Source organism: Misgurnus anguillicaudatus, chromosome 12 (assembly GCF_027580225.2).
Source record: "Misgurnus anguillicaudatus chromosome 12, ASM2758022v2, whole genome shotgun sequence".
Classification (NCBI taxonomy): Eukaryota; Metazoa; Chordata; class Actinopteri; order Cypriniformes; family Cobitidae; genus Misgurnus; species Misgurnus anguillicaudatus.
The window spans coordinates 31,418,960-31,432,310 of NC_073348.2; the positions used below are offsets into that span (position 1 = coordinate 31,418,960).

At 38.2% G+C, this 13,351-nt stretch overlaps 1 protein-coding gene across 3 annotated transcripts in view; it reads right to left on the reverse strand.

The window, feature by feature from the left end:
• Nucleotides 1–11,693, reverse strand: part of umodl1 (uromodulin-like 1) — a 17,923-nt gene extending 6,230 nt beyond the window's left edge. For 2 of the 3 annotated variants that reach the window (XM_055208206.2, XM_055208205.2), the window contains exons 1-16: nt 11,536–11,693; nt 10,494–10,736; nt 10,174–10,353; nt 9,959–10,065; nt 8,306–8,489; nt 7,729–7,869; nt 7,515–7,583; nt 7,235–7,351; nt 6,856–7,116; nt 5,780–5,892; nt 5,135–5,354; nt 4,870–5,007; nt 3,889–4,358; nt 3,646–3,794; nt 2,433–2,672; nt 315–474 (exon numbers count right to left, since the gene is read on the reverse strand). In XM_055208206.2, the coding sequence (XP_055064181.2) occupies nt 315–474; nt 2,433–2,672; nt 3,646–3,794; nt 3,889–4,358; nt 4,870–5,007; nt 5,135–5,354; nt 5,780–5,892; nt 6,856–7,116; nt 7,235–7,351; nt 7,515–7,583; nt 7,729–7,869; nt 8,306–8,489; nt 9,959–10,065; nt 10,174–10,353; nt 10,494–10,736; nt 11,536–11,611 (2,868 nt within the window). In that variant the 5' untranslated portion in view covers nt 11,612–11,693. Of the gene's footprint in view, nt 1–278; nt 475–2,432; nt 2,673–3,645; nt 3,795–3,888; nt 4,359–4,869; nt 5,008–5,134; nt 5,355–5,779; nt 5,893–6,855; nt 7,117–7,234; nt 7,352–7,514; nt 7,584–7,728; nt 7,870–8,305; nt 8,490–9,958; nt 10,066–10,173; nt 10,354–10,493; nt 10,737–11,535 lie in introns of all 3 variants that reach the window. The other variant, XR_008645278.2, reaches the window with a different exon arrangement.
• Between the last annotated feature and the right edge of the window lie 1,658 nt (nt 11,694–13,351).

Consider the following 13,351-nt stretch of genomic DNA (forward strand, 5'->3'; position numbering starts at 1 on the left):
TTACCTGAATTTACTTAGGCTACTACGAATAGGCCTATCGAGTTTATAGGTGTGCGCTCGAGATGACATAAGTATCGCGAGAGTATGATTTCATTAACAGTTCTCGCGGTACTTTTAAATGTCATCTGCTTTTCGGTTCTTGCGGTGCTGCCTGAAGTCGAGTACGTTACACCTAAAAACTCGAGAAAGCTATTAATTAACTCGGCGGATTACTTGTCCAAGTATGTCTCCGCCTCGTTCATTATTTGTAACTTATAACGGGACATGTTATCCCTTACTTTACAGCGTGATGTTCATCTACTGTAAAAGCTCACAGGTCTGCAGGTGTTGTCCTGAATCTCCACACAGATCTGGATCTGACAGTGCAGGTAGATGATGTTCACTTCCACTAATGCAAAGATCTTCACTGATATCAAAGACACAGTGTCGTTCCCGTTCTGAATAACCGTGGTGTGTGAATTTTGTGTTGGACATCTGATGATCAAAAAGTCATTAGTAAACACTTAATACACAGCTGCTTTTAATAACACTAGAGCTGAACAGATGAGTGACGCTGCATCACTACAAATCTTGCTTCACTGAAAGTTTATATATATATTTCAATTTTTGCAGTTGGCAGATGCTTTTTTACAAGGTAAATAAAGTACTGCATTTTTGTAAGTAAATGGGTGCATCACAATCCGAAGGCTGAAGGCAAATGACGTCTCCGCGACGAATGCTGTCCTAAATGAAGTATAGGGCTGCGTCCGAAACCGCCTACTTCCATACTGTATACTGTACGTCCTGTCCCAAATGGCACACTCCAGACTTGTGGTTCTCCTCAGAGTCCACACTTTGATGCACAGGAGTCGTATTTTGGAACAGACTCCAGCGTCACGAAGAAAAGTTACCCGTCAGTGTGAACTCCTCCCTTCCGTCGTCTGATTGGTCTGACTGCTTTCGCAAAGACTTCTGGGAAAGTCCATAGGAAGTGTGCCATTTGGGACAGGGCCATAGTAGGCGAAAAGCAGTAAGCGAGTAGTATGTCCAAATTCATAGTAATCCAAAAACAGTAAGCGAAAAGTACCCGGATTACCTACTATTTCCAGTTAGATTTTGCAGTGTTCATACCATAAGATATGTACACTAGATGTTGCCTTGGGGTTTTAAGCATGCGTCAAAACTCCGGCCATCTTGGATCAGGGGTCTTGTCATAGGAAGTAGCTAGGTAACGCTGCCATCTCCGCCTGTACTTCAAACTAATGGACGATGCCGGACTTTTGTGCTGCGTATGGATGTTAGGCCTATGCATTGTAGTTAGAAAAAGTAGATTTTCAAAATATCAAAAAAAAAAAAATTCTGGACTCAATCCTAAATACAGTACATGTCTGACTGTTGGAAAGAACAAAAAAAAGGATCCCTTGAAAATCGCATTCATGACGATTTAGGGTAATTTCCTTTCCGTTACACAATTGCCTACAATGACGCTGATGCAGGGCTACACTGTTTCAAGATGGTGGCTCCATTTGACACATTCGTTCCAATGAACTGCCGTAGCCAAGGTGATACCTAGTGTACATATCTATGCGATCATACGACGGACACTTCACTATCCCATGATGCCCCGGCAGAGGCGTTATCCAACAAAGAAGAACGGGCGTCGTCATATTAGGAAATGGCGGAAAGCGCCGATGCGGCTGTACTCACACTGGAATGACATGACATGATGACGATGTATGTCACGTGATGTATTAACATGGCGGATGTAGTAGGCCTACATCGAATCTCATTCATACTATACAGTACCTACTGTTGTAATGGTCAGTATGTAGGTACTTCATCTCGTTCAGTACATACTGTCACAGTACGCGGTTTCGGACACAGCCTAGGTCGCTCAGGAACAAAAAAGGGGCTTTTCCCGATTTTGGGGCGTTTTCAAACTGGTATGAGGCATTTTAACCATCCAATCATAAAAGTACGAGGCCCTGAACAGCATCATCATTATTTTTTAACACCTATTTTAGTTTGAAAACGCATCAAAATTGGGAAACGCCTAATTTTTTTCTGCAGAGACCCTCTCTCCCAATTCGGAGGCTCCAGATGCAGACTCCATATGCGTCCTTGTTTCTCGATCCTTCACAGCCTTGGATATCCGTCCGTAGGCTAGAACATCTCATTTCAGTTCGCTTTGTGGACTTTGGAGGTTGCAGCCTTTAAAGTCCCAGTCTTCAAAGTCTCCATCCTTTGAAGGATCCAGCCTTCGAGTTGGAATGCACCACTTGTGTTTTCTGGAAACCGAACCCATAACCTCTATTCTGCTAACAAATGGTCTACCAACTGAGCTACAGTAACACTTAAAACTGGCCAAAATTTTTCATGCAGTTACTTATTACATGTCTAAGATGACATTCCCAGACTGAAAAGATGTTTTTTATTCAATCACAGTCACTCACCCATTATTCAGAAACAGATAGCTGGTAGGCTGTAATGAGTCCCTGGTGGGTGTGGCCCAGCACTTGTTAATAATGACTTTAATTTGAGTTATAGTTGTGTTGACCGCGACCTCCACAGTGACCTCGTCTTCTGGGGAGAGCGTGTAATTCTCTGGTAGTGGAAACGTCCCATTCAGCAGCCTCACAGTAACCTGGAAACTACCAGATCCTTCCACTACATCGTTCATTATGTCAGAATATCTAAGGGAACAGAGTACAGTATTAGTATAACTGATCAAAATAACCTCTTGAGACGAACCAATTCTAATTAAAAGTCTTAAAGGGAAAATATGCTGATTTTCCAGCTCCCCTAGAGTTAAATTTGATTTCTACAGTTTTAAAATCCATTCAGGCAGTACCACTTTTAGCATAGCTTAGCACAATCCATTGAATCTGATTAGACCATTAGCATTACGCTAAAAATAATTAAAGTTTCTATTTTTTTCTATTTAAAGTTTGACTCTTCTGTAGTTACATTGTGTACTAAGACCGACGGAAAATTAAAAGTTGCAATTTTCTAGGCAGATATGGCTAGGAACTACACTCTCATTCTGGCATAATAATAGTCCCCTGCTATTGAAAAGTACCAAGGGGACTATTTTCAGGTGCTGCGTAATATCATTGCGCCTGCTGCAGCCATGTTATTTTTAGGGCGATGCCAATGGTCCAACCAGACTCAATGGACCGTGCCAAGCCATGCCAAAAGTGGCAGCGCCAGACCTGGAGATCGGCTGAATGGATTCCAAAATGGCAAAAATCAAATGTTTACTCTAGGGGAGCTGGAAAATGAGCACATTTAAAAAAAAGTGGAGTGTCCCTTTAATTATTTTCAAGATAATTATGGACTCTTTGAAAACGGTATTTGGGAAAACAGTCTCATCAAAACATCAAAGTAATGCAAAAACTCAGGTAGAGAGGTGAAAATACGTTTGTCAAATGAAACAGGAACATGTTTTTGTGTGATTACCCGTCTATAAATATAAGCACTTAATAACTGCAGATTACATATTTTGTACAGAGTTTAGGAATATTGTGTGATCTTTACCAATACCCTGTGGTCACTAACACCTTAAATGAGTTTCGATATTCTTCACATGACAAGGCATGGGGTACTGAGTGGGAAACGGAGAGAAAAACAAGCTCCATGGAGACGGTTGCTATGGAAGCACTGTACCCTGTGGGTGAGTATCCCGTGGAGATGTTAATGCTTCTGGGGTAGGTGCAGATGATGGGAACTGCCAAACGCTTAGGAGCAGCCATCAGAAAAATCAAACTGCTGATGTTGTTATAAAGAGTCACATGAATTGTATTATGGGTGCTGTTCTGCAATGCAAACAGAGCATTGGTCACATATTCATACTACAGGGATCATTTAACAGAGTAAAGTGTGAATATACAGTATATTTATTACACTTACATGCTCCAGTCTAGTACCACACTTATCCCAGGCCGCGATGAGCTGCACGTGAGTCAAAAAAACTTTTTTTGGTCCACATTCGGGTTGACCGAGGTACAGGGAACTTGCTGAAATATTATTGATGTCCAGATAGTCTCGTCTTACCCTCACTGATATATAACCAGGGGTGCACTGAACAGATATTATCTTGGTACCAGGTGGCATATGGTTGGTAGATGAGACGCTAGACAGGCTTGATGCCTTGGATCTGAATGATGTTGCTTGAGTTGTGGTACTGGTCACTGGTCTGTCAGTTTTTAGGGTTGTGGAAGTCACTTTCACCATATTGCTGGACGCTGCTGCCGTTGTTACAGGAGTTGTGGATGTCGTGGAAGAGTCTGGGGTTGTTATGGTATCATTTGAGGTTCGATCGAAGATCGGTGTGGTGGAGATTATAGTAGAAGACGGTGGAGTTGATGTTGAGAATGTAGCTTTGAGTGGATAAAGAAAGAAATAAACATGAGAAGATTAAAGGGACACTTCACTTTTTAAAAAAAAAATATGCTAATTTTCCAGCTCCCCTAGACTTAAACATTTGATTTTTACCATTTTGGAATCCATTCAGCTGATCACCAGAGGTCTGGCGTTACCACTTTTAGCATAGCTTAGCATAAGCCATTGAATCTTCAGCATTGCGCTAAAAAATAACCAAAGAGTTTCGATATTTTTCCTATTTAAAACTTGACTCTTCTGTAGTTACATCGTGTACTAAGACCGGCAGAAAATAAAATGTTTAATTCTTTCGTTTTTTTAGCACAATGCTAATGGTCTAATCAGATTCAATGGATTGTGCTAAGCTATGCTAAAAGTGGTATTTAATTAGATTATGAGACTTTAGGCTGGATTTCACAGACAGGGTCACAAATGTCCATTTAATACATGCATCGGTGCATGACTAGCTTTCCAGCTGTTGCAAGTAAAGTTAGGGGAAATTTGGTCTACCTGCACAGCTGCGCCCTTTTCTACTGGGGTTCAAGTCTTCGTACCCATGCCAACAGTCGCAGGTGTACGAGCCATAAGTGTTATTACATCTAGCCCATGGAGAGCAGTCCGCCATACCCAACAAACACTCATTTAAATCTATAAATAACAAGAGACCAATCACATCAACAACAAGAAACTGTGGCAACTATTCCATCATCCAACTTCTTATATTGTTTTAACAAAGAAATAATGATGCCTAGACAGACAGGCAGATATGCAATACCTTCTATGTGTATACTGCTGTTGTCTACAGCGTATACATGGCTGCTCTGCAGTGATGTCATGAGAGCACTGGACACATTATACAAGCTCAAGTTGCTGTTTGGTTGAAATACAATAGAAAAGTTCACAATCACACTGCCGTTGGACAGTGACGTGATGTTTATGGTGACCACTCCTGAGACAACAAGTTGCCGTATATCTTCAGGTAGGGATGAAAAAATCTGGAAAACATTTGAGAGGAAATCATCAAGTTCATTTTCGACAGCGACTTTGTATATTGTAGATCCAAGATAATTTAACATTAGAATTATTGTATTTCAGTAAACCACTTACTTTATTTGCTTAAAAAATGATTATGTTGATACTCATCCCTACTGAAAAATCCAACATAAGCTGGTTTTAGCTGGTCTAAGCAGATCCTTCCAGCCTGGTAAAGCTGGTCGAGCTGGTGGGTCAGCTGGTCTTCCAGCCTAGTCCAGCTAGACCAGCTTAAAAAGTGACCAAAACACAGCTAGACCAGCTTGCTACACCAGCAATACCAGCTAAAACCAAGCTGGGAGACCATCTAAAACCAGCTCACCAGCTTATGCCACTTAGCTGGATTTTTTTAGTAAGGATGTATTTGAAAGAATGAGAAAACCATCACCTCATCTATGACATTCTTACAAAACGCCTTATACTCTTCATTGTTTGGATCGTTCATATACTGTGCATACACCACGTTCGTCAAGCGGGCTGTCGCACTGAGCGTTTCTCCATCTAAAGAAAGCATTTTCATTTTAGACGAATAAGAAACGTACATTAACACATGTAAAACTATCCTTTCACCTGTACTGTACATACTATGCAAATACAATTTTTTTTGTGGGCCCCTGTCATATACAGGGTTCCCACAGATCATTGAAATCCTTGAAAGTTTGTGAATCTGGGGAAAAGAATTCAAGGCACTGGGAAGTTTTTTAAAATATACTTACATAGATACAGGTCATTGAAAGTGCTTGAATGTGTTTTATGCAAGAAGTTTTCTGAAGAAAAAAAATTATTCCCTGTGTAGTGTAGGATAATATCATAAAAATTGTAGACTTTTTAAGCACACATGCTAAACTGTTCGCTTTAAATGCTTATATCTTCTGTATGCGAATGTTGATTCATACCAAAATGCTTTTTTGCATAGTTGTGTTTGACACATGAAAATGTCTCGGGTTACGTATGTAACTGTAGTTCCCTGAGAAGGGAACGAGACGCTGCGTCTCCCTAGCCAAACTTCCTGCATCCCTGTAACGTCGTCTTTGGCAATATTTCAGATAGCTATATACTTCTTGGCTCCCGCGTCACCCTGTCTTTGTCGTTAAGCCTCACCATTGGTTGAATTTGATATACACATTCAGACGCACTTACCCCTGGAGGCGTCCCGAAAGTGTCACCGCAGTGACGCATCGCGAGTTCCCTCAAAAGGGAACTGTAACAATGTATCTTAAAAGGTTACACCTGCTCTCACTTGAAATGTGTCCCCACATTTAGTCCTTGAATTTGAGGGTATTGGACCTGGAAAGTCCTTGAAAAGTCCTTGAATTAAACTAAACTAAGGTGTGGGAACCCTGCATATACGTAGAAACCAATTGGAATGTACTAGGACAAGAAAAATGTTTTTTTGGAACTGGGTTTTGATCCCAAACACATAAATGAATTGGTCAAACGTAATAAGTGCCCAGTTGTATTTACCTGTCCTCACTTTGACCTCCGTATGGTTTCCCATGTTTTCACAGGCAATTGGTGCAACCCATACAGTATAAAGAACCCCAGGCATCAAGTCTCTAAACATCCAATGCAAGCTTGTTATATACAAGTTATTCAGTTCAGTGGTCCCATGTAGCAAAACCAGATGAAATTTCACACCAGTCTGATTGTTGGTGGTCCATGTCACGTTGAATGTGGAATTAGTGACATTATTAGCAGAGATACTGGTGATTTCCGGTATGTGGTCTTAAAATTAAAGTTACATGTTAGTAATATACAGTGTTTATGACCATACAAATAGGATAAAACATTAACAAAAATGTCCTTTGTATGTGTAACAGTTACAGTATTTCACATAACATACCACACGTAGGAGATGGTTGGCTGCTTGGATTTGTTTGTGTAGACTGATCAACAAAGGATGTTGACATCGGTCCATCACTACTTTGTGTTCCACCAGTATCAGTATATGTTGTAGGACCTTTTAAAAGTTTGGGTTAAAAGCAGAGTCGGCAAGATAAACAGATAAACCATTATTAACCCCTTTCAGATAAGGCACACTGATTAAACACTTGAAAAATCCGGTTTGAAGGGGTTAAAAGATTTTAAGTGATATAGTGGGTGTCAGCGGGCACAAAAATTACCGGTAGTATGTTGAGATGTTGTGGTGGGGGAGTTTCCTGTTGTACTTGCTGGAGTAGTTACTTTGGGGGCTACATTAGAAACCAGCCAACACTTCATGGTCATGACAAATTATAGGTTTTTATCATACAGTATATGGTCAATCAATCATTTAAACATCTAAGTATGCTTCATCATAATGAAGTAAAACAAATTATGTTCAATATTCTTTCTTACCCATGCAAACCGTTCCAGGCTCAGTAGGATTTTGGTCCTCATAACCATGATGGCAGATACATACATAAGATCCTTCAGTATTATTGCAGTTTGTGTGGTTGGAACAGTTGTTCAACTCCGGGACTGCACATTCATCCACATCTGTGTTGGAAAATGAAAATACATGCATGTGTGTGTTTGCAAGAACTAAGTAATGAAGATGCTGAAATGACAATTGATGCATTTTAGGAGGAGCTTAAATGCAAAAGCCGCTAAACACCACATCTGTCAAAAATGAGAGAATGATATTAACTGAATGCACTCTATAATATTTATTATATTCATTAAATGCTTTCGCTTCAAATTCGCTTAATCCCAGGCCATTCAGAAATAACAGTTTGTTGGTGAAGTCTGATAAAAAATGCTAATTTATAAGAAAACATGTCAGACGCACTTAAAGGGTTTTGCATCTAAGCTTTACATCTGTGTTTATAGAAAGCGCATTGGCCCGTTCTTGACTAAATCAATCGTATAAATGCTTTGAATTCATAATAACACAAATCAGACTGATACATTGTTATAAAACATCTGCACCTACCTTCCACCGCCACACTAGTTACCTCCTCTATGATTTCTAGCATGTATAGTTGTGTGGAGATGTTCTTCAGAGACAAAACTATAGAGGAGCAAACCTGCAGCGAGGAAGAGGTTGTGAAGGGCCCTGCTGCCCAGGACCAAAGATAATACACAGAAATGCCATTAGTGCCAAGAGCACCAGTTACCTATGGAAAAACATTGCATTCATGTCACTAAAAAACAATATTGTATAGAGTGTGATATCAAAACCTAGACATTTTAGTAATTTTAGGGCATCACATGTGCATTTGAAACATGAACTTAAATAAACTGGCAGGAAAGATGGTCAAAAATGGTCTCTAGCTGTCACTGTACACCTTTGCACCTAAATAGTTAATAGTAGTACCCAAGAGGTGCTATATTAGTACCTCTACTACTAGGACTATACATTAAAGGTACATATTGGTACCAAAGAGTGCATATTAGTACCTCAAAGGTACATATTGGTACCAAAAGAGTGCATGTTAGTATCTCAAAGGTACATATTGGTACCAAAAGAGTGCATATTAGTACCCCATTGGTACCAAAAGAGTGCATATTAGTACCTCATTGGTACCAAAAGAGTGCATATTAGTACCTTAAAGGTACCTATTGTTACCAAAATAGTGCATATTAGTACCTCATTGGTACAAAATGAGTGCATATTAGTACCTCATTGGTACCCAAAGAGTGCATATTAGTACCTGAAAGGTACAAATTGGTACCCAAAGAGTGCATATTAGAACCTCAAAGGTACACATTGGTACCCAAAGAGTGCATGTTAGTACCTCAAAGGTACACATTGGTACCCAAAAAGTGCATATTAGTACCTCAAAGGTACACATTGGTACCCAAAGAGTGCATATCAGTACCTCAAAGGTACACATTGGTACCCAAAAAGTCTATATTAGTAGCTCAAAGGTACACATTGGTACCAAAAGAGTGCATATTAGTACCCCATTGGTACCAAAAGAGTGCATATTAGTACCTCATTGGTACCAAAAGTGTGCATATTAGTATCTCAAAGGTACATATTGGTACCAAAAGAGTGCATATTAGTACCCCATTGGTACCAAAAGAGTGCATATTAGTACCTCAAAGGTACAAATTGGTACCCAAAGAGTGCATATTGAACCTCATTTGTACCCAAAAAGTGCATATTAGTACCTCAAAGGTACACAGTGGTACCCAAAAAGTGCATATTAGTACCTCAAAGGTACACATTGGTACCCAAAGAGTGCATATTAGTACCTCAAAGGTACACATTGGTACCCAAAGAGTGCATATCAGTACCTCAAAGGTACACATTGGTACCCAAAAAGTCTATATTAGTACCTCAAAGGTACACATTCATACCCAAAAAGTGCATATTAGAACCTCATTGGTACCCAAAAAGTGCATATTAGTACCTCAAAGGTACACATTGGTGCCCAAAGAGTGCATATCAGTACCTCAATGGTACACATTGGTATCCAAAAAGTGCATATCAGTACCTCAAAGGTACATATTGTTACCAAATCGTAAACGGTACATATTAGCGCCTCTTAAAAGGGTTCTGCCCCTTTTTTGACCATTTTTACTGACAGTGAAAATTAGGTGCTCAACATAAAATAGTAAATAGTTATTGACTACAAACCACAGAGTGCAGAAGTCGTGTGTGGTTAAAGAGTCCTTTGTCCATATTAAGAAGCTCATACGCTGTTTTAACTGTTATTGTTGCATTGAAGCACCAGTTTCTGTTGCCTGAGGGAAGATGGGTATTTTAATGTAATTCCATGCTGTTGAAAAACACATCTATAAGAATTCTAGGGTGTAAAATAATATATCTTGTTGTGTATAATATCCTCTCACCTGGTGGAAGTGGGTCTGAGCATTGATAGGTGTTTTCGTTCTGACAGCATTTTTGCCGTTTAGGGCAATCTATGTCCCACATGCACACAGAGCTGGATGGGTTTGCATCATACCATTGAGACTCTGTCACTGAGGGACAGAGCCCTGGCTTTGATGTAAATTCTGCACTTCTGTTCAAAGCTCCCAAGTTCCCGAAATGAAGCAAAATCATTATATATTGTATATAATTATATAGAATGTATATTTCAATCATAGAGTTGAAACTTTAAGAGTAGATTTTACAATACAATTCACATAGAAATGTTTAGTAAAATACTTACACAAAGCACAGTGACTCCCAACTTGTTCGTAGCCATGGCAACATTTCATGACCTGTTTGGTTGTGTTGGAGAACTCCATTCGATATGATGTTTGATAAACTGTAACATCACACACTGTCCATGGCAGCCATCCTCCACATGGTCTCTTTTGAGTGTATGAGGTTGGATAGGAGATCACATGAGTCACCAATACAGATTCATTCACAGAACATCGATGATAACCCGAAAGAGATCGATCATATCCTGACAGATAAAGACAGGGAAATCTTACAGTCAGCGTAATGATAAGAAAACTTTAGTTTTTTTGAACATTTTTGAAAACAATATAATATTAATAATATTTATAATATTTTATATTATTTTAATAGTCCTGAATTCACAAGGCAACATGTAAGCACACAACACTGATGACATTTTGTCAACTAATGTGTTTTTAAAGGGATAGTTCATCGAAATAATTAAAAATTCTGTCATCATTACTTACATTACATGTTCTAAACATGTATAAACTTTTGGACAGTGTTTGTAACAAAGTAGATTTGTGGCACCATTGACTTCCATAGTAGGAAAAAGTACTATGGAAGTCAGTGGTGCTCCAAAACTGTTTGGTTACAAACATTACACAATACGTGTTCAGCTGAAAAATTTCAGACAGGTTTGGAACAACTTGAGGGTGAATAAATGACAGAATTTCATTTTTGGGTGAACTACCTATTTAAGACAATTTATAAGGCAATATATTTTAGGGCAAAACTAAATTTAAGATGACTGTTTTTCGTTTAAAAGTACAAATATAAATAGTTCTCTTCAAGAGAGATTCAGTCATATACAATATCCCATTAGAAAGAAAAATAACAAATAATGAAAAAAACTTAAATCTGTCATTCAAAATAAAAGGTTTTAATGAACACATTTATCATCAAATTCTTTTTAATTTTTTAATAATTAAGCAATCTTTGTAACTTTCTATTTCTTGTATTAATTTTTAGGTCACTTATTTGAATTAAGCAAGCAGTAAATACGCATAAATCATTTTTCCTACCTTCAAATAAAGTGTTATGCCCTCTTCCAAGGCCAAGTAAAGATGTGATAAACCAAGTTCCCACAACCCACTGCATTTTGTGTCAAATACTTGATGTTTTTATGAATCATACTGAGCCATTGTGAAAAACACACACTTCACTACATAAACTCCACAGACACTGCTGTAAGTGGCACCTGATCCTCTGTATTTACTCCACCTCTATACATAAACACCCATCTTGCCGTGTGTGTGTGTGTGTGTGTGTGTGTTTAACTATTTTGATTGCTACTAACAACTATAGAATAAAAACATAATGGTAGTTTTTAAAAGATTACTTTAATATTAAATGTTATATTGCTATCAATTTGTAATGTTTTAGCAGGTTGCATGGTTTGAGGATGAAAAATGTTTTAGAGATTTTTTTTAAAGAAACGGTACAGTGTTATGTTTTACAAGTCAATTACTGAATGTGTTTTGATTTTGTATTTTCCCAGTCATTTTAGGGATGCTAATAGGGTTTAGTTTGGATAACGCTAAGGATAGTCCCTAATGGCGCTGCTTTGTGTTTACAACCATGTTACTAAGACACCTTTAACACCCCATTCCACGTAAAGTGAGTTCACACCTGTACGACTGTGAAGGTAATTTCTTTTAAGAGATTTTCTTCAGTTGAAGTGTGTTGTGACTGAACCAGTCACAGAACAAGACACACATTTATGGATGCTGACACATATGGACAACAGATTATCTGCACCACGTCTCTCATTTGGATAAATCTAGCAGCTAGAGTGGTGTGAAAATAGCCTAATTAAAGAATGGCACTGTTATGTACTCACTGAATGACTAATATGTTCTCATACAAGAAAACAACACCACACACTGTACTGTGTGCATGATAAAAATAAATTCATACATTTATTCGAGTTTTGACTTAAAGGGATAGTTCACCCAAAAATGTAAGTTCTGTCATCAATTACTCACCCTCAAGTTGTTACAAACCTGTAGGAATTTATTTCTTCTAATGAACACAAAGCAAAATGTACCCAACAGTTTTTTGAACATTATTGACTTCCATGGTATTTTTCTTTCCTACTATGGTAGTCAATGGTGCTCCTGTTTCCTTCTTGATTACAAATGCCGAACAAAAACAAAAACATTTATACAGGTTTGGAACAAGTTGGAGGTGAGTAAATAATGACAGAATTTATATTTTTGGGTGGACTACCTTTAAATGATGCAACTAAGGAATATTTTTTTGTGGTATTGAATTGGTCAGCTCAGTTAAAAACTGTTGAAAAGTATTCTTTACATAATACCCATAAAAATAATAAAGAAAGTGAAGTGCAGCACTGAGTCTTAAACACTGTGGACCCTGTACCGGGTCCAAACTTACTTATTATTACTTTATATAAAATATTCCTTTAATATTTATTGGTCTGTCATGGACCCAGTACCCCATATGAGATACTATTTGAAAGCTTAGTATCTCTACTTTTTGCAGATATGCATCACTTTGACATATATTTTACTGTAAGAAAGTTACTTAATTTATACTATCACCCCCCAAAATTTTTTATATCATTTAAAGGAACAGTATGTAAGAAATTTATTTCAATTAATCATAAATTGGCCCTGATATGTTACTAGACATTAAGAAATAATTTTAATTTCAAATACTTATATCACTGACAACAGTGGTCTGGCCAGGATATTGTCATTTAAAAAGTGGAGTTGCAGCCCTCAACTGATGTTTATGTTGTCATTTTGTGTATTGGCCACCAGTTGTGTGATTGCAGTACCAGTTTTAGCCACAAGTTTTGTGATTGCAATACCA